Genomic DNA, 20,904 nt, shown 5'->3' on the forward strand with positions numbered 1-20,904 from the left:
GTTGAGTTGAGTTGATTTTGAATTTAACGTCCAGTTCAGCAGCGAGGCTATATGAGACGTAAACCTACTGATTAACGTGGAATCCGAACCACATGAGCTCCCGCCGGGAATCGAACCCGGGTCTCCCGCGCCAAAGGCGCATACGCTAACCGCTTAGCCAGGATGTGGCACATAAAATTCAGTGTTAAATCAGAACTTTGTAACATTATAAACTGTTATTGTCCTAACCTACACATAGGTTAGAGCAGTATGTGGCCGTTTATTTGTACATGGTAACTTAATAAGATCCAGATATTTTCCAGTTGACGTTCCATACCAGCTTTTAATGTTACTGTGTACACAAATATTGAAGACTGAAAATTCGCAGACTTTCGATCACGGAAAAGAGGAATTGAAGCTGTAACAGAAACATACAACTGAGATTATTGAAAAATTATTGTTACTATTATTATTTGTAATAATTGACAATGATAACATAAATTGACACTGCACTTTTTTTACACAAAATTAATGATAATAATTCACAGCACACTTAATCTTGTATAATCATTACTTTAACAATAACATTCGCCACCTTAGGTTTTAGCACATCAACGACATATGTATTTTGCAATCATGAGTAGGGCTCTTCATAGCTAACAGATATAGGTACCAAGAATAAAATTTATTATTTCTTTTACACTTAACATCTATCTAGCACTAGAACTTTGTGATCTATATCTTGCAATACTATATCCTTCCTTTTTTCTTTTGATGAATTGCTTTTCAAATAATATGGAATTATACTACACAGATACTGTGATGTGAATTGCGAACAATCGTATGGTTGTCGGCCAGCTTTTTAATAATGGTGTCGTGGAACGGCGCACAGCGAGTATTCACTGCAGAGCCTTGTATTCACTTGGTCGGTTTGGTGGCACGGCTAAATCGACTCTCTGCATTTGCGACTAAATCGAAGCGGCTAGGCCGAATCAGATCGGTGGATGTGCCAATTATTTCAACCGAAATTGAATACTGCTTGTCGACTCGCTCTCCTCTGTTCGATTCGAAATCGACTGGAAATTCTAAAGATGTCCAAGCAAAAAGTAATTGGTACAATTTGCGGTGTTATAGCAGAAGAATTAAGGGACGAAATTAAACAGCAGTGACAAGAAAAAAGAAAAGAAAATGGTGTTGGATAAGGGAATTTATATTAAGAAAACAGTATTTAGAAGCATAGTATGCGTGTACTTTGATGAAAGAATTTTCAGTAGAGAATCTTTGTGTAGGTTTAAGCACTTGTCATGGTTCCACAGTAATAACTCTAAACTTGTAAACATAAAATATACTTTCCTATATTATAGAGAAAGACTGCGCTGGTGAAATTAATATATTATACACAGTCGTCTTTCATATGGAGTCACTCATCATAGCCACAGTATACCACTTGTTAACATAAAATACTGCTTACCTTCATTTTGCAAAAATGCTCTACCAGTGGAAATCAATATCGTATTAATCTACTTTCATATATAACCAACTCTTTTTTTACCATAAAATTGCCATTTTTATGACGGTCTATTATAAACTTACACTATACAATGTATTAAAAAATCATTAAATAATGAAAAAAATAATAAGATTTTTTAATTAACATTATCTCGTAAAATTGAGAAGTTCTTTAGTACGATAGTCATTAGTAAGTGGAAACCGTGCAGTCCCAGTTTAGGTACACATACTTAGAATCATAATGTAACCATTATCTATATTATCTATGTATCAATTATAATGAGGAAGGCTATGTTACATAGCCGAAACTGTAACACAAACATATAATTTTAAAATATATATACTGCTTTGGTCAGTTGGAGTTCTATTAGTAATGTATCCATGTCTTTCAACGGCAGTTTTACTCTTGCAGAAGGGCGGACTTGCATTACTGGATGCAGATTTACTTTCAAAAGGCTTACCTGTTATCGGTACAAGTACAGCGTAGTGCCATAAAAGCTAACAGTAAATAGCTACAAAAAGCACTAACCAACTTGTGTTAGGTAGCTACTAAAAACGAGAATTTAGATTTAGGATTTAGATTTCTGGGCTTTCGGCATCTAAGGCCATGTTAGCCATCACGTTTTTGAGGGATGACGTCCCTCGGCGAGCACACTGAAAGGGTAGAAAGAAAGGAAGAGGCCTAGGATCTATGTTAGGTACCACCCCAACGATTGCCTAGTGTGAATAAGGAAACCTCATTCAGGATGGTTCGCATGAAAAATCTTTTTACAGTTTTTCGATCGAGTGCCCCCACCGGGAATCGAACCCGGGACCGCTCACACTGAAGGTAAAGCAAGAATGGTATTTAAAGCGCACAAACTAGGAGCTGCAAAACCTTTGCTTAGCACAAAATAATAGATTATTTTTAACAGGGCAAATCATAACATTTACCACGTTACTAACGGGTGCAGGTTTTGTTTTGGTGCATTCTATTTTGGAAGATTTACAGACAAGATTCAATACTTTGCATAATAAATTAAACTAAAAAAAAATGTTTATAAGGAGCAAATTTCTGCAGGCATCAGAATTAAATGCAAAGTAATACACCTATATTTTAGGTTTACAAGTGTAAGGTTACTAGTGTAAAATAATTACAAGTGCTTTACGATGGATAAAATAAGTGAGTGCGTATGAAAGATGGCTCTATTAGATGCTATTTTCCACCTGTGGCATAGTTCTGCACAGTGTACATGACCTCTATTTTATGTTTACAAGTGCAGCGTTACTAGTATGAAACCATAACAAGTGCTATTGAAACTCGTATCATTGCCAAAATCAACTTTTTTCCACTACCTTCGATTACGCGCACACCTACCATCGCTGGCGCTCCTGGTCTCTTCGGACTTAACCCCTCCCACGCTACCACCCCTGGGAGCTTCGTCTTGTCTGACTCCGTTAAATGGTATTTTTCTTTCAATGGACACTTAGCAAAGGTTGGTTTGTGTTTCTTAACTGTAGGTTTTATTCTACGCACCTGGAAGCCGTATTTATACGCAAATCGTAAAAGAATTGTAATTTTTCAGCAATTACTTCTTGTGGCCCCTTTGGATTTTATCTATGCCAAGTGAGGTATTTTTATGGTGCCCAGTGGAAACTTTTTAGGTTATAATAGGAAGGATATTAGTGAAAGATTTATAATTTTTCAACAGTTCTTTCTAGTGGTGCGGCAAAAGTAGACTTGTACGTTCTAATGGAGCTTATATAATCTAGCGTAAAAAGCGATCAGCTTCATGAACCAAGCTGTCTTTTGTTGGGATATATCTTCCACACCTTCACCTGACCTTTTCGAAGCATTTTAATATTTTTAATTTTATTACGTAGATCAGCAGTTGTGATTTTTAAATTCATTTGTTGAATAAATCTAGTGCTGTTCCTCTAGTAGCAATATTTCTGTAAAGAGTATTTTTTGTATTCCATAAGCATTCATTTTTCTCATATAATTATAAAAGTAATTTAATGTAAAATAAGTATAACCGCATGCCGGACACTTTTCCTTTCCCCTGAAAATGTTTTGGAATCAAGTGTTTACACTAGGCAATCTAGTCGTATTCGCTAGGCAATCTGATCGAATCGACCACAGAAAATAGAACGTCTTTTCAATTCAGTTGCCAGTGGATTAGTCGCTTTCGATCAACAAGCGATTAAGTTGAAGTCCTGTTTACACGGTCGATTAAGTTGAAAGTGACGTCAATTTAACTTAATCTAACGTAAATCGACTTAGTGTAAACGCCCCATAAAAGTTTGTTACGAAAATAGTGACAGTAGGTATCCGTGCAGCATGCATTTCGGATTTCACGGAATGATCCATTGCCGTTTACCCATACTATCAAAACATAATTAAGAACTTTTAGGAAACAGGTTCTTTGATATTGGAGGAAAGATGTAACACGTACTTACGCCGAACATACTCTGAGGCTGTTCTACAAGAACACATATCCAGAAAAATAGTAGTGTGTGTTGAAACGAAGTTTGTCATCTTGATGTAATTGTTAAAGTAGATGTAGATTAGATTATATATTTTATTGTCCTATTTTATTGAGTATAGTTTTATCAAGGTAGTAGTCATTTTAGCTTCCATATAGTGTATTCATATTCGTCCGATTCACTTCCACCCTGTATTAGAACATGATTATACGTTTTTGCACAACAACTCGTAATCTTATTGCATTGTAAATTTCTATGACGAGAATGTCTCTAAAGGAATTTTATGTCCTGATTGTAAATTGTGGCGTGAGTTTGAAATTTCTAACTTTACAAGAAATTATTTCTTATCTGTTGATCAATGGGAAATGGAAGGGAAGAAAGTACATTATTGTAATGCAGCTTATGCATATATAATTTCTTTCCGATATTTATTTTCAGAGTGACATGTATAGTTTGGGAATCGTTCTAATGGAATTGATTTATCCATTCCAAACGGGGATGGAGAGAAGCAAATTAATAAGTGAATTGAAACTTGGACGTGTCCCACCAAAGATAGAAGAATATTTTCCTAAGTTGGTAAGTTATATTTCCAAATAGTGTTAAAGTTCCGGAAGAAAGAGTAGAGTAAAAGCGAAGGAAAATGTTTGAGTTATTTTCCAACTCGTCACCCAGTTGTATAATTCTCTTGCTTTGAAGTAAACTGTGGTGCTAAGTTTAAAATATTAAGGGCCGCGGTGGCTCAGTGGTAGAGTATTCATTTCTGATGCAGGGGTCCTTGGTTCGATCCGAGCTCGCGCCAAGTCAACTTTGTGGTGGACAGATACTGTGTGCGTGAGGTTTCTCGGGGCTCTCCCGTTTCCTCCCACTTTCTTCATTCCACCATTTCATTCATTTCTCATCATTACCGTCTCCTTTAATCCAGCCGGCATAACCGTGGGACGTAAAACTAAGATTTCATTTAATTTTTAAAATATCAATACATTGTATCTCAATTCAAATTTCAACGGCAGACGTACTTACTAAAAAGGCACACTATAAGTTCTTCAGCTAATACCTTCATCACGGTCCAGCGGAAAAGCGTCCAGGAAGGTGGCGCCCTCTTGGAATGCAAGATCACTTAATATTGTACCCATGTTGTATATGCATATATATATGTGTGTGAGAGAGAACCAGCCATTGAACTTTATCGACAGGCAAATTTGTTGGGTATGTGGAAGGTCAGTCATTTTAGAAAAAAAAAAAATGGTCGTTTCAGAGCCTCTATGGTTTATATTACCGTGCGAAAAAGGAATGAAAAAAGAGAGGCGCGAGCGAGAGACAAAAGGCCCTAAATTTTTCTAGTCCCTGAATACAATTAACTGACTTCAAGAAGGAACAAATATTCGTAACTCTTTCTCTCTCTCTCTCTCTCTCTCTCTGTCACACACACACAAAACTCTTTCTCTCTCTCTCTCTCTCTCTCTCTCTCTCTCTCTCTCTCTCTCTGTCACACACATAAACTATTTGCTATTTTCGAAGTCTCTGGTCAACCCCTTTTTAAGACAGAAGACGAAAGATTCCGTTCTCATTAAAAAGGTAGCCGTTGCGTTCTGACAGAAAATACTATATATATATATATATATATATATATATATATATATATATATATATATATATATATATATATATATATATATATATATATATATATATATATATATATATATATATGTGTGTGTGTGTGTGTGTGTGTGTGTGTGTGTGTGTGTGTGTGTGTGTGTGTGTGTGTGTGTGTGTGTGTGTGTGTGTGTGTGTGTGTGTGTGTGTGTGTGTGTGTGTGTGTGTGTGTGTGTGTGTGTGTGTGTGTGTGTGTGTGTGTGTGTGTGTGTGTGTGTGTGTGTGTGTGTGTGTGTGTGTGTGTGTGTAGGGTGGACTATTTATCTTGATACGTTCTTATAACCTTTAAACCCTTTTAACTAATGGACAAAAGACGCTAACATTTCGTACGATGCAAGTACCGTCAATGGGACATTGTTTGGCATACTCTGAGATACCACTAGGTTAAGTGTGTTGCCAACCAATCCAACATACACTGTGTAATGTAATTTTTCAAATGTCATTACGCCATGTTTTTACGTATTTCAAATTTACAGGTAAACCAAAAACACAATAACACACTTGTCATGTAGTATTGAAAGCTAAGGACGCTAAAGTATCACCCAACCATCGAAAATCAACCAAATTTTGGAAAGTTCGACAACAGTAATAACGCAAGTGAGACGGATGGGATGTTGCATATCGAATACTACGATCGTCATATGACGTATTTCGAACAAGTAGAAACCAAGATACAAGGAATTGAAAATTTAAATTTTTGAAAGGACTATTTCGAAAAAGTTTTTACATAAGTATCACATCGAGATGGTTTTAAATAGACAAAGATCATAGTGCTGTTCGCAGCAATTTGGTATCTCAAACCATCGGGAGATACGAAAGAAATGGTAAAATTTGATATAGTGCTTAAACTGGCGTATTTGTGGGAACTTTTACAAACAATTTTTGATGTGCTTTCCATTTATAACGTTACAACAATACTTGGTAGGTGTAATTACAGTAAGTTCTCGGTATTACATTATTTTAAGCACTATTGCAAACTTTAACAGTTATTACCATATCTCCAGAACTGTTTGAGATATCAAATTGCTGTAAACGGCATTGTAATCTTCGCATCTACTGGAAACCATCTATGCCAGGCCTGTCCATGAATTGGCTCCCGGAGCCAAAGCGTGAGCGAGCACGAGCGAAGATAAGAACAGGTGAGCACAGGTGCTGCTAGCTTCGCTTCTTCCACTGCATCCGATAAGTGTTGCCAACCACACATGATGGCAAAAAACCTATGGCCAAGCCTGGCCAGAAATTCGCACGATGATAAGCATTGAGCAGACGCAAGCGTAAAATGTGCAGGTGTGCTCTCCCCCTCCCCATTTCGAAAGCAATGACGCGAAAACACTGCAGGAAATAAAATTGGCACGTTTTTTGGTCGAGAAGACGCATGATAGAGGTTACAGTTAGCGTTGAAGTAAGTAACAAATGAACAAGAAAGAAAGAAAGAAAGAAAGAAAGAAAGAAACTAATATTAAACATGTCATCTTACAGACGTAAAAACGACTGCAAAAATCGGAAACGAATTGTTTCAGACCTTTTTAGCTTGCTTACACAATTCGTGACGTTGTATTACATTAGCACTCGGTCTGTAACTTGTCACTCGCTTCACGTTTGCTGAGTTGTAAACGCCTTTCGTTGCTAGATTGATAGGAGAACGACGGGAGGTTGAAAATAATAATAATAATAATAATAATAATAATAATAATAATAATAATAATAATAATAATAATAATAATAATAATAATAATGCGTATTATTATTATTATTATTATTATTATTATTATTATTATTATTATTATTATTATTATTATTATTATTATTATTATTATTATTATTATTATTATTCGGACCAAAGAGGGATGAAAATGGGGATTGGAGGAAATTCATAACTAGGAATTGCATAGTTTATACCGCTCACCTAACATTATTAGGGTTATTAAGTGTAGAAGGCTCAGGTGGGCAGGCCATGTAGCCAGAATGGAAGAAATTAGAAACGCTTTCATAATTTTAACTGAAAACCCAATTGGAAGAAGACCACTAGGAAGACCTAGGCATAGATGGGAAGACAATATTAAGATGGATCTTGCAGAAATAAGAGTACAGAGTAGAAACTGGATCCAGTTGGCTAAGGACAGAAGTTATTGGAAATATTTTGTAAACGCGGCATTGAACCTTCGGGTTCCATAGGCCATAGAGTGAGTTAGTTATTATTATCTAAAAGAAATGTTCAAATGTTGTTAAGAGACAATTACACAGAAGAACTGAGTTCCGACCAAACACTAATTTGCCGGAAGGAAATTCCAGTGCAATCCAGCCTACTTTAAGCGTTATCCGTGCAACCCACGTTTCATGTTCAAGACATTGGGAATAATTGTTCGTATCATTCAGTTGGAACGTTTCCTTCCGAATTTACGCTATTACAGTAGACCTACGCTATTACAGTAGGCCTACAACATTGTGACTTTCAAAATCAGTCAGTAACTATCGAAGAAAGACAAGCGTGTAGCTTCAGTCGTTGAAATGATTTAACATTCTTTTTCACTTTTAACAAGCCACCGGCAAGCAACCAGCCAGGGACAATACATTTTTCCTTATTAAAAAGACACTCCTTGTTTAAAAAAAAAAAAAAAAAAAAAAAACTAATTGCAGTCACTAACGGTCACTCTTAAAAATGGAAAATCTCTTTGGCTCTCTTAATATTTTGTTTGATTCTTTGCGATCAAAGTAACTTTAAAAGTGGAGTAAGAAATACTATTCTTCCTATTGATAGTGTAATAGTGGCTTCTAATCTCCACAACCAACCCCTTGCTAAGCCTATTCGTAAGCCTATTCGTACACACATACATGCATAAGCCAATTTTCTGGAGATAATACTTAGATAATTACAAACAAGTGCTACAGTTTTTTTTCGTATCAACAGATTATCTCTTTTCCTAAAAAGCGAAACAACATAATATAACAAACCCACACTCGGATATAACAAACCCACATCCTTCTTTAACAAAAGGAAAGAAAAAAGAAGAAAAGGAACGTACATAGTTTATCATTTGATTGCTGTTACAAGTTTGTATTGTCTATAGTTAACGGTTACCACATTGTAAAAAAACACTTTACACTAAATGGCAATCAGTTACCATACATACATTTTTTTTTTTTTTTTTTTTTTGGTAAGCTAGTGATTACCGCCAAGGTTGACAACACTTCCGCTCCTCTGAGGACGAAACCCGAAGATCCACGAAGCACGAACAATGGTATTTGCCCGTAGAATGCTCGTGAGCGTTCACGAGGAGAGTTTCCACTATCTGCTCGCCGTGGGCAGGGCTGATCTATGCAGTTGGATGAGGTACATATCTAAGCAGTTTTTCGAAATATAAGCTTTTGAAAAAAGTCAAAGTTTCAATCCATTTAAATAAATATGGTCGAGTGTTCGTATCCATTCGAAATTCATCATATTCTGATCATAGTATTAGACACTAAAGTACTTTGGATGTGCATCGTTCTGTCTATCTCATTTGCGTTATTACTAATGTAGAAGCCACCAAAATTAGAATGTTTGTAATATTGTAGCATCCTTAGTTTGCAACACTACATAACAAGTGTGTCATCTTTCAAATCTACATGTAATCCAGCAGCTAGGAAAGTCCTGTTGGGAGTTTGAGAGCCAGAAGGTTTGTTTGTTTTACCGAGTTCTACTATCTTTAGTGTTCTAAAAAAAATTGGTCACATGTTCTGAATCATGGTCATTATTGCGCAATGGCCGCCATCTTGAATATTCCTTTCGTATTCACTACATTTTTCTTAAATACATCTAGCTCAAGCTGTAATTGTCACAAAGTTATCAGTTATACCTCGTTCGATTCGCAATAGTATAGGCTTTTAGGTGACGTTATTCACTTGTCAGTAATACACACAAGAGGGAAGTAAATGAGGGAAATTTTGAAAATTTCCCTCAAAATTTTCCCTTTTACCGATTTTTTGCTATTATTATATGGCAACGCTGGGTTCTAGGCGAGAAAGAAAAATTACATACATTTCCTGTAATGTGATAAATATATGCCGAAAGTTTTGTCTTGATTGATTCACTAGCAGAGGAGCAATAAAATATTTTCTATTTTATGATTTTGGTCGCTCTAACAATCTTTGGATTTAATGAAAGTACTTTTGTCACACCTCCAGCTCAGACTGTAATTGCCGCAGAGATACAAATAATATCAAGATCTACTTTTAATGATATAGGCCTTTAGGTGGCTTGCCAGAAGTGTGTATGGGAAGGATCAAAAAAGTGGAAAATACGCTTAAAAGTTTCTATTTTTCTCTGTAGCACAGTAAATACAAGAGGAAATTTCTTGGTGCGTAGATTGGCAGCATTGTTGGAGTCTTGACTATGACCAAAAGTCGAGGTTAACGTCGAAGCCTTCAGTAAAGCGAAGATTAATGATTTAAAGGTAAGTGATTCCAGATTTTCTTCCTTATAAAGTACTGGTTGTTACCCTTAATCTATAGAATATAACACATTGACCGAAGTCCAAAATTTACGAAAGATAGCTTAAATACGGTTTATATCTCAAAGTGATGTACTACGCAGTTATGATGATGTACTACGTCAAGATCAAATGCTAGCAAACAGGACTATTATTAGGGCTAAAGGACACCGTGTTCCCATACCTCCATCAATAAAACCCAACATTCCTGTTCGAGGTGCTATGGACAATTTCGACAGAGAAGAAACTACATTTTCAGGAATGCATGGAACACACGACACAGTACTTGTCTTGTTTCAAGACCATCATCTGAGTGATAAACTTAACGTCTCGTTAGAAGAACCTGATAGTCCAGAGAGATATCTGGGAACGTTTGGCATTGATGTCACTTCACGAACTCGAACTAAAGATATAGATGCCCAAAAACTATTGTACTACACAAAGCCAAAAACAAGGTGCAGTATCATCAGTACTTTCGTTCCTAGTAATGACCTAATTACAGCAAATGAAATAAAACAGCCAGGCAGAAATTTAGATCTCATATGGTTTCTTTCAAGATTTCTTAAAAAATTCAACGTACCTCAATTTGATTTCCCTCAGGAAGTTGAGATTCCCTCTAGAAACGCTTTTATGAGTGCACTGTCTGAACATCCATCTCACAGGACCATTACGGGATATACTCCAATACTACCTATCCTGCAACTCAGTATGACTCTATTTATACAACAATGTGTAATTTCCAAGATATCTTGCACCAGTTAAATGTCGAAGAGAGTTCACTGTGGTGTGACGAAGGCGTATATCATATAGCTTAAGAAATTCAGCTTCTTCAATCCGAAAAGTTTTCCAACATATTTCTTGGCATTGGAGGATTTCATCTTCATAAAGTCGTGCTTGCATGTATTGGTCTATACCTCAAGAGCAGTGGAGCTTTGGAAATTATTGTTCAGACTGAAACCATGGGTCCACACACTGCTGAAAGCGCTTTAAAAGGAAACCATTATAGCAGGGGAGTTAGAGGAATAGGAATGCTTTGTGAAGTAATGGAAAAACTGGAGTGGAAGGCGTTCATGGAACAGATTAACATAACTAAATACTCCAAATTGTTCTCAATAGTAAAACACATACAGTTATCAGTGTATGAAGAACAAAGTTTATCTAAAGAAACTAAATGTGCTATCGAAAACCTGAGTGCCATCAGAATGGACTTTTTGAGAAATTTAGAGAAAGTGGAGTACAAAAAAGTGAAATGTTTGCTTATTGGGATCAGTTTGTCTCCACACTTGCTCCTCTTTTCCGAGACTTAATTCGAGCAGACAGAGAAAATAACTGGAACTTGCATGTGTTGAGCCTGAGAGAGTGTTTGCCACTTTTCTTCTCATTTGACAGAACAAATTATGCACGGTGGTGTACTCTATATTACCACGATTGCTTAAAACTAGAACAAGAACATCCTCTGATCTATAATGAGTTTAAGAACGGTCATTTCACAGTTCAACATAGTAACAATAGACTTAGCAGCGTTGCATTGGATCAAGCACTAGAGCGTTGCATTGGATCAACACTACAATAAGCCAGCCAAGGGATCTGGACGCATAATCGGAGTAACCAGACGAAAAGAAGCCGTGACAAAACACGATCTTATCAAACATGAGAAAGAAAATATAACATACTTTTTGAGACGGTTTTGTGGCCTTAATGAAGACGATGAATATGCTCTTCATCATGAGTTTTCGAAGTTTTTAACAATTCAAGAGCAGCAAAATATTTCAGAGATGATAACTCTTGTGCTTGAGAGAGGAAATCCATTTTCGAAAGTTGATAGTTGTGAAATTTCTAACATTATAAGTGGAACAAAAATTGATCAAGTAATAGCTGCGTACTTACTCTCTCTACAAGGTAAAGGAGATACTAGCTACAAAAACTTCGTTCAAGAAAGGCTTATTGACAAATCCAAAGGTATTCTAGATCCCATACATAAACAATTTCCAAAGGCAAAGAAACACATGTCTGCAACCGAGACGGCACTTTAAGAAACAAATAATGTTATTTGGTTCATAGAAATAGCATGTTCAAGAAATTTCGATATTGAGACAGTACTAAAATACGAGTTTACATCTACATCGTATTATCTAACAGATGATGGGTTCTTAAAGAAAGCAGATAAAGCACAACTCAGCAAAGAACTTGAAAAACATTTTAAAATAAGAATGATGTAGTTAGTCATCTACCAACGCAGGAAACGAGAGCAGCAATGGTGATTGACTTTATGGTGTACGCGCGAAAAGTCTATGTCAAACGACTTATGTGTAATACGTTTGGAGACTACTTTGACTATTTGTGGAAAATATTTTTAAAACTCTCCGAAGGTTGTTTGCGCACTAACATAGTGTTTGACTTTTATCAAGATAAAAGTATCAAAAACTGGGAGCGACTGAGGCGACAAAAAAATGTTGATCCTATTGATGTGATTCCTAGTAACCCAAATGCACCCCTTCCTGTCAACATGGATTCTTTTTGGGCTTCAAGCCAGAACAAAGCACGTTTGCAAGAACTCTTCATTGAGTGGATTGTCGATCAAGGAAATTCTATAAAATCTTTGTGTTTGGGAGGAGGTCACAAACATAACCCAAAGCTATGCCTGAAATTAACCGAAGGATGTGTTAGTTTGGTTCCAGATCTTTACTGTGAATGTGAGGAAGCTGATAATAGAATTATGAAACACATCCAACACGTGGTCGAAACTGATTCCATTGAAAGAGTTATGATTGCCTCAGTAGATACAGATGTTATGATTTCCGCACTATATCATTTCAAACAGAGTTATGAAAAATATGGCCTGAAAGAACTGTGGGTTGTCAAAGACACACGACCATCTATGAGGTACATACCACTTCACAAAATGACGGAGAACATGGACGACACACTTTTATATGTTCTTCCTGCTGTTCACAGTTTAAGTGGTTGCGATACAACAAGTAAGGTTGGGACAAAACTTATGGCACTTAAAACAGCAATGACATCAGGAACCCTGTTGAACAATTTTGGGGTTGCTCCCTTGGATGAAGGAATGATACAAAATGCCGAACTTTTTATCGCAAAAGTACTTGGTTCATCAAAAACAAACTGTGATATGGTACGATTTGAACAATACCACAAAGCAAAAGCTATCAACTTTTCTCAACTATGTCCACCATCATCAACGATAGTCTTTCATGTACAACGTGCATATCTTCGGTGCTACATATGGATGACTGTGCTGGATGAAGCCCAACCACTGAATCCACTAGAGTATGGTTACATAGAAGAAGCAGGATATCCTAAGCCAATAATAACGACTGGATATTTCAGACCTCCTGAATTTGTCTCTCCTTGTATGTGCAAGACATGTGCAAAAGTTAATGTTTGTCCTTCCAGAGTGAAACAAGTACCGTTTTGTCCATTCTGTAAATGTAAAGTGAAGAATATGTGTGTAAATGTGGGATGAAAGTGTCAGTTTATCAGACATTTGTGGATTGTTATGTAAGAAGAAGAATAAATTGCTGTTTGAAAATATAACTTGTTATCAAATTTGGAACACATTTCTTAATTACGAAACATGAAATCTTACGATTTTTAAAAAATCTATGTCTTCATTTGTGAATTAAATATTGGGTATTAATGTTTAGTTAATTTCTAGTAGTTCCACTTCTATCTTTTAGTGTTTCCACATCATTAAAGGAAAATATTTCGTGTGAATTTTATATTTATTTCCCTTATACTTCCTTGTCATAAGTTATAATGGTGCATATGTTAGATTAATCCACACCATTTATTACTCTAATCAGACAAATTATAAAACGAAATATTATTTGTACCTCTGCGGCAATTACAGTCTGAGCTGGAGGTCTTTCTATGTGACAAAAGTACTTTCATTAAATCCAAAGATTGTTAGAGCGACCAAAATCATAAAATAGAAAATATTTTATTGCTCCTCTGCTAGTGAATCAATCAAGACAAAACTTTCGGCATATATTTATCACATTACAGGAAATGTATGTAATTTTTCTTTCTCGCCTAGAACCCAGCGTTGCCATATAACAATAGCAAAAAATCGGTAAAAGGGAAAATTTTGAGGGAAATTTTCAAAATTTCCCTCATTTACTTCCCTCTTGTGTGTATTACTGACAAGTGAATAACGTCACCTAAAAGCCTATACTATTGCGAATCGAACGAGGTATAACTGATAACTTTGTGACAATTACAGCTTGAGCTAGATATATTTAAGAAAAATGTAGTGAATACGAAAGGAATATTCAAGATGGCGGCCATTGCGCAATAATGACCATGATTCAGAACATGTGACCAATTTTTTTTAGAACACTAAAGATAGTAGAACTCGGTAAAACAAACAAACCTTCTGGCTCTCAAACCCCCAACAGGACTCTCCTAGCTGCTAGACTAATGTTAAACGAAAACTTAAAATACCTCAATTATTATACAGTGTTGCAAACTAAGGACGCTATAGTTTCACAAAGATGTAACCTTTGGAAACCTCTGCCACACTAATAGCACAACTCAGACGGACGGGTTAATGTACATCTAACGCACTTGGATACCATGAGCATGATGTGACATATTTCGAGTAAACGGGATGAAGTTACATAGGGTTGAAAATTTGGCTTCTTTCCGAGAAAAATACTAACATAAATATTGTATTTAAGTACTTAGAGTAGATTGTTTCTAATAGATGAATAAATCATTTCGCCGTTTAAAGGAATTTGATATCTCAACCCCTTCCTGGAGATGCGTTAAATAATGATAAAGTGTACAATTTTACTTAAAATTATCTAATTACGAGAACTAGTAATTACAATTACTGCAAGTTATTGCTGTTTTGTTATAAAAGCAAATGAAAACAACAATCATTATACATTTTCTACAAATATGCCATTATAAGCAGTGAATCAAAACTTTACCAATTTTAAACCTCATTAACTTCGTTCCCATTTATTCGAAATACGCCATGTCATACTCATAGTTTCCAACTCTAAGGTACTTCAGATGTGCAATGCCTCGTCCGTCTTAGTTGTGCTGTTAACAGGGCTCATAGTGGTCTGGTCTCTTGTAAATAGTTGAAAAGTGACCAAAAGCACACGAAAAAGTGACCAAAATCTCATCATGCTCCTATTTTCCTTTGTCAATTTCTCCATCACCTCTCTGTGTTGTTTTGTTTCATCTTTTCTTCTTAACTTTTTCTTTTTGAGCTTCCTCCTTTCTTAGGGTTTCTAAGTATGCTTTGAAGTTACGGTAAGCAGACTTAGCAGATGTAAGAAGCTTCTGAGTAAGTGGAACCAGTTCTGGCCTATTTCCGAATTTCTTCATCCCAGACATTATATTTAACTTAGTATTGAGAGTTCTCAAAGCCATGAAATATTGAAATTCATCACCTACTCTTAAGAACATACAAGAAGCATAACACAAGACGAACATGATGAAACACACACACACAACGTTGAGCGGAGCGTTAACTATTACGAGAGAAAACTAAAAGACTATTATGATAGAAGAAAGAATAGATATAGACGGATTCTCAACCCCACCTTGAGAGCCTAAGCATCCACCAACCATCCACTGTGCTTTAGAAAAAAATAAAAGCTGAAGTGAGAATAAAGTTGACTGTTTCACATGTGGCAGCAAGTACTGAAGCTTTCAGAAGAGTAATAAATAAGTTTCTGCCTTTTTCCATTTATTTTTATAATGTTTTTCTTAGAAAACTGACAATGCAAAACATAAATCACACAAAAAGTGTCACTTTACCTCCCAAAAAAGTAACTTTTAGTGACAAATTTGAAAAAAAAAAAATAACTTTTAGTGACCAACTTGAAAAAAGGTAATTTTTAGTTTAAAAAAGTGACTCGCTATGAGCCCTGTGTTAATATAGCGTAAGTTTTCAAAATTTGGATGTTTGTGATACTATAGCATCCTATATATCGTAATGACTTTATAGGTAGATACTAAATGACGGTCCGGGCGAGTCTTTTCCCTTCACCAATTTTATTACAGAATGTCTTTGATTACAAAGAGTACCTATCTTCTTATTTGACCAGATGAAGGGAGACAGGTGTTTTGCACGGTGCCCCTTCTCTCAAAGCAGTCTCCAAGGCATCTGCAAGGTTCTGGTGAGTCTTGAAGGTAAGCCCCCTCAACCCAAAGCAGCTTCGTGAGGCTTGGTTGTAGTGAGGATCCCTAGTCCAATGCGACCTCGGAGCAGGTGTTGGTTAGTTGATCAGTTGGTCGACTGATGTCAGGTCCCTCGGTGGTTGGGCTTTTATTTGCCCCTCGGGTCCTTTCGTGAGGTCCATCTTCTTTCGTCTTCCCTCGGTGTCTTTTGTGTCGGCTTCTCGTCTGCTACACTGTTTACAATCAATAACACGTGTTGTATTGGCATGTGCTTCTGTTATGATGTGGGGATCCTTACAATATACAGGGTGTGTTTTTTTAACTTCAGACAACCGTACAAAGTCTATACCAATAAGTAAAAAACTTTTAAATTGTGCACGAAGCAAACATTGATAGAGGGAAATCGTTTCGACATACTCCTCAGTATCGACATATGGGTAATGCTGCTAATCCATCATTTTATTTTTTCTAATGCCACTGTGGCAGTTTATTACATATTTCAAAGCTATATATTAAACAAAAATTTACAATACCACATTTATTATTCACTAAGGATGCTATAGGATCATGGACTTCTTTGAAAATTTTAATTTTTCAAAAGAAATAAGTACTTACTACGTACTCCTGGGTGCTGCAGCTTTGGGTAGGCTTTGCCTCCTCAAAAATCTACCTCTATTCCTTTCTGTTTCTTATGAAAGAAGTAAATAGTATGTCTAAATACTTATGTAGATTCCAATAGTCAAACAAGTCATTTTGACATTTACAGTAATTTGATGTATGTCTGTTCCGGAGATATGGTAAACATTGATAAAGTTTGCAGCACTGCTTAAAATGGCATATTTGTGGAAAGTGTAAAATGATGGTCACATTTTCTATTGATTTTGCAACATTACAGCAATAGCTTTTGATGAATGATTGAATAATTGAGTGAATGAGTGAGTCAGTTAGTCGACGAGAAAAATAGAAAAGTAAGTACATGTCAAAAAAAAAAAAATAAAATAAAATAAAATAAAATAATAATAATAATAATAATAAAATAAAATAAAATAAATAAATAAATAAATAAATAAAGGAAACATAATTACACACAATAAAAGGTGCATCGTAAATCTGTTCGCTAAAACGATTCATTAGATAGGAGGAGAAGTAGGAGCAAAAGAAAAAAGCTGTAAAGCGTCCGAACGGACGCACACACGCAACATTCAAAATTGGTGATGGTGGATAGTTGCTGTGTTCTAGATAAGTATTGCTGACCGTATTACATATTGAATAAAATCAAAAATTCTTTGGAAGCAGGTAGCTATTACACAAATGAATGAGTATTAATAAGTATGTTGAACGAATATTCTTTATGACCTAAAGAATGAAATTTCAGTACAGAGAGTGAGTTTCTAGAAAGTTGTTTGCAAATATTTATATAATTCACTGCTTGAAATCCATTCCAATGCAATAATAATTGTTAATATTACATTTTTTTATTTGTGACAAAGTGCAGAAGCAGAGAAAGAATTGTCTTTATTAGATAAATGCAGTTGCAGATAGATGTTTGATTTGTGGAGTAACAAACAATACCTATAGGCAAAAGTTTGCCCGAGCTGAGCAAAGTACCTGAGCTTAGAAAATGGAAAGCCGAAATTTGTTAGGTAAAATTGTTTGGGTTTTGATTCCTTAGCTGTGTAATGTTTTTATTGCCTTATTATTTGTGTATATATCCACTACTCAAATTGTGTGGTTCTAAGTAAATAGAAAACCAACAAACGCTCTGTTACATTGTATGTACTAAGATAATTGAATGAAGCAAAACCATTACATTTTCGCTAAATTAACTATTAGTATTTTAAAGCCAAACCATTATAAACTTAGGATTAATGACAATAGAGTAAAATGAGACAAAAGTTAATTAATGTAAGAAGTAAACAATTTATGTATGCATAATAGCTTTTCAAGAGTAACTCGAATATGAAAGCTCTTACCTTGTGTCCGGGGAATTAAAAGCTCTTTCAAACTATTTCGATATGTGCTAACATCTTTCTCAAGGAATTCTATTTTCTACTAAACTGGTTAACATCAGGGTAGTTCCTACTTTTCTATGAAACTCTTCTGAGAGAAAAAGAAAATGAATTTTTTTTTTCTCGAACAGTGGTGTGTTTGACGGTGGTGATATATACGAGAGTTATTTAGATTGAAGTGGCAACATAAATAGAAAATGAAAATGACATGTATTACTCACGTGGACATGGTTATATTCCCTCATGTAGTTCCCACCTGGCTAGTGAACACGTTTCCAGATTTCTGGCAGACGTTAGATACCGTTGAGAGCTCCCGTTTGTGAGGTTTCGAAAAAGCGCCCTAAGATACGAACAGTGCTGGGAATATTACGGAAACGTTGTCCTCGAAGTAATTCTTCCATTTTATGGAATAAATCAAAATCGCAGGAACTTATATACGGGGAATATGGTGGGTGTTCAAGTATCTCAACCTTTGTCATGTGTGGGGGCGCGGTGGCTCAGTGGTAGAGCGTTCACCTCTGGTGCTTGGGGTCCCGGGTTCGATCCCAGCTCCCGCCAAGCGAACTTTGTGGTGGACAAACACCGTGCTCGTGGGTTTTCTCGGGGTTCTCCCGTTTTCTCCCACTTTCTTCATTCCACCATTTCACTCATCTCTCACCATCACCGTCTCCTTTAGCCTAACCGGCAGAACGTGGGACGTAAAACTTAAAGATTTCATTTTTTTTCCTTTGTCATGTGTGTGTCTGTACCGCATAGACAGTATAATGTCTGGTGTTGTGAAGAAGAATTGGTCCATTGCGTCACAATACTGGCCACAAATGGTGGCTCCGGTACGTAGCATTTACGGTAATCCCTGGTGGCACTTGATGTGAGAGGATAACGCCTTCATGATGATGGGACATTATCATCATCGCCTTAACGTTTGTTGGTTTTTATTTGACTTTTTCGGTCGTAGGGACGCTAAGTGGCTCCCTACATTGGACTGGTATTTCAGTTCTGGTTCGTAGGGTCTCTCTCCTGTTCCGTCAATCGCAATGATGCGGTGCAGAAATTCAACATCTTCCTACGCTTAACGTTCAAGGTTTAAGCGTGCATATTCCCATCAGTGGCACTTTTGCATCCGTCAAGACATGCTGTACTCATCTAGCTGCAATTTTACGCATGCCGAGATCATGTGGTACACTGACACAGATGAAATATTCAGTTCATAAACCAGTTCACTACACGTCCATCGCCGACTGTTTTAGAGCAATGTTCACAGTTCTTCCACATGATGATGATCCATAGCCGTTCGAATACGATCCACACCATGTTTCTTTGGTGACTGATGCCCAGCCTCGAATGCCGCAGCCCATATTGCAATCGATCGAGCACTGTCACCACACGCCTTACGTTATCATTTGTGAATCTGACATGCATTTCAACCTCGTGCCACCTGAAACTTGATAAAAACATGCTGTTCTGCTGGGTGAACATTGGTTAAAGTTCATCGCCCCTAACCACATACACCATAATACGGGAACATGAACATGTCGACTTGATCGTTATACTGCCGAGGAACACACTACGTTCATCATTTGTCTCCCAGACTAACGACTATCGAGTCCAAGCACTGTTGCCACTTGAGTCTAAATGATACTCATATATTCTTACTGTTCCAGATAAGTTGATGAAATTTTCTTGATAATATTATTTCATTTGTGTGTCTACTCAAGGTTGTCTTTGAGTTATGCAGTGTGTATCCTATATCAACTATTAGCGCTTCAGAAGATTTATACAGGGAATGTATTCTTTTATTTAAGGCTACACTCTTACAAGAGATGACGTCAATTAATCCTGATGATCGTCCAAGCGCTCAGGAAGTGTTACGGTACCTGAAGGAAATTCAAGGAAGAGAAACTTTGTCCAGTCATAGCGAGAGCACACATGTACTAAACAAGAAAAGAATTCAGGAGTTGCAAGAGTCGATAGCGTTGAAGGAAAAAGAGCTGGCTGAAATGCGTCGAGAGCTTTCTATGTTACAAATAACTTTACAGAATGGAGATGATGGTGTCTAAAGTACTGTTTACAAGACAAGCTGTGATAGCCATGCCTGCTCTCAGGGAAAACTCAATAAATTTTTATTGTGTGTGTATTTTAAGGACTTCTAAATGCAATAAATTAATGTGCTTAAACTGTACTGATAAGATATATTTTATCTTCAAGTATATTTCCTTTCATGTCATTATTGTAACCTAAGATTAACTTTTTTCTTTGCTTTTTTTTTTAACATGTTAAGAAATACATACTTTTTCCGGATCCTACCTGCTATTTTATCAAGACTGAATAAGTAAACATGAGTAGAGAATGAAACTCTTTATAACACAAAAATTTAGTCTTTTGACTCATTCTTTCAGTTGTTATTTATGAAAGAGCATGTAGTTGGGAAGTTGCATTCTTGCAAGCAACAAGTTGGACTAATGAGTACAGATAATAAGTATTAATGACTTCTGGTGATTTTGAATTCATCATTAAAAAATAAATAAATAAAAAATAAAAAATGACTATAGAGCATCTCACTCTTAGATTGCAGTACAGAGTAAATGGAGCGCGCTGTTGCCACATTTCTTTCGCCGTATGTTTTCTTCTGAAGAAAGAACAAGAAAGACAAGAAG

At 36.2% G+C, this 20,904-nt stretch overlaps 1 protein-coding gene across 2 annotated transcripts in view; it reads left to right on the forward strand.

Moving 5' to 3' along the window:
• The window catches only part of LOC145675111 (eukaryotic translation initiation factor 2-alpha kinase 1-like), a 61,637-nt gene extending 41,208 nt beyond the window's left edge, over window positions 1–20,429 (forward strand). For both annotated transcript variants that reach the window (XM_081745487.1, XM_081745481.1), the window contains 2 exons: window positions 4,393–4,530; window positions 20,053–20,429. In XM_081745487.1, coding sequence (XP_081601613.1) covers window positions 4,393–4,530; window positions 20,053–20,307 — 393 coding nt within the window. In that variant the 3' untranslated portion in view covers window positions 20,308–20,429. The remainder of the gene's footprint in view (window positions 1–4,392; window positions 4,531–20,052) is intronic.
• The last annotated feature ends 475 nt before the right edge of the window (window positions 20,430–20,904 follow it).

This window comes from Thermobia domestica, chromosome 2 (assembly GCF_964235325.1).
Source record: "Thermobia domestica chromosome 2, izTheDome1.hap1.1, whole genome shotgun sequence".
Classification (NCBI taxonomy): domain Eukaryota; kingdom Metazoa; phylum Arthropoda; class Insecta; order Zygentoma; family Lepismatidae; genus Thermobia; species Thermobia domestica.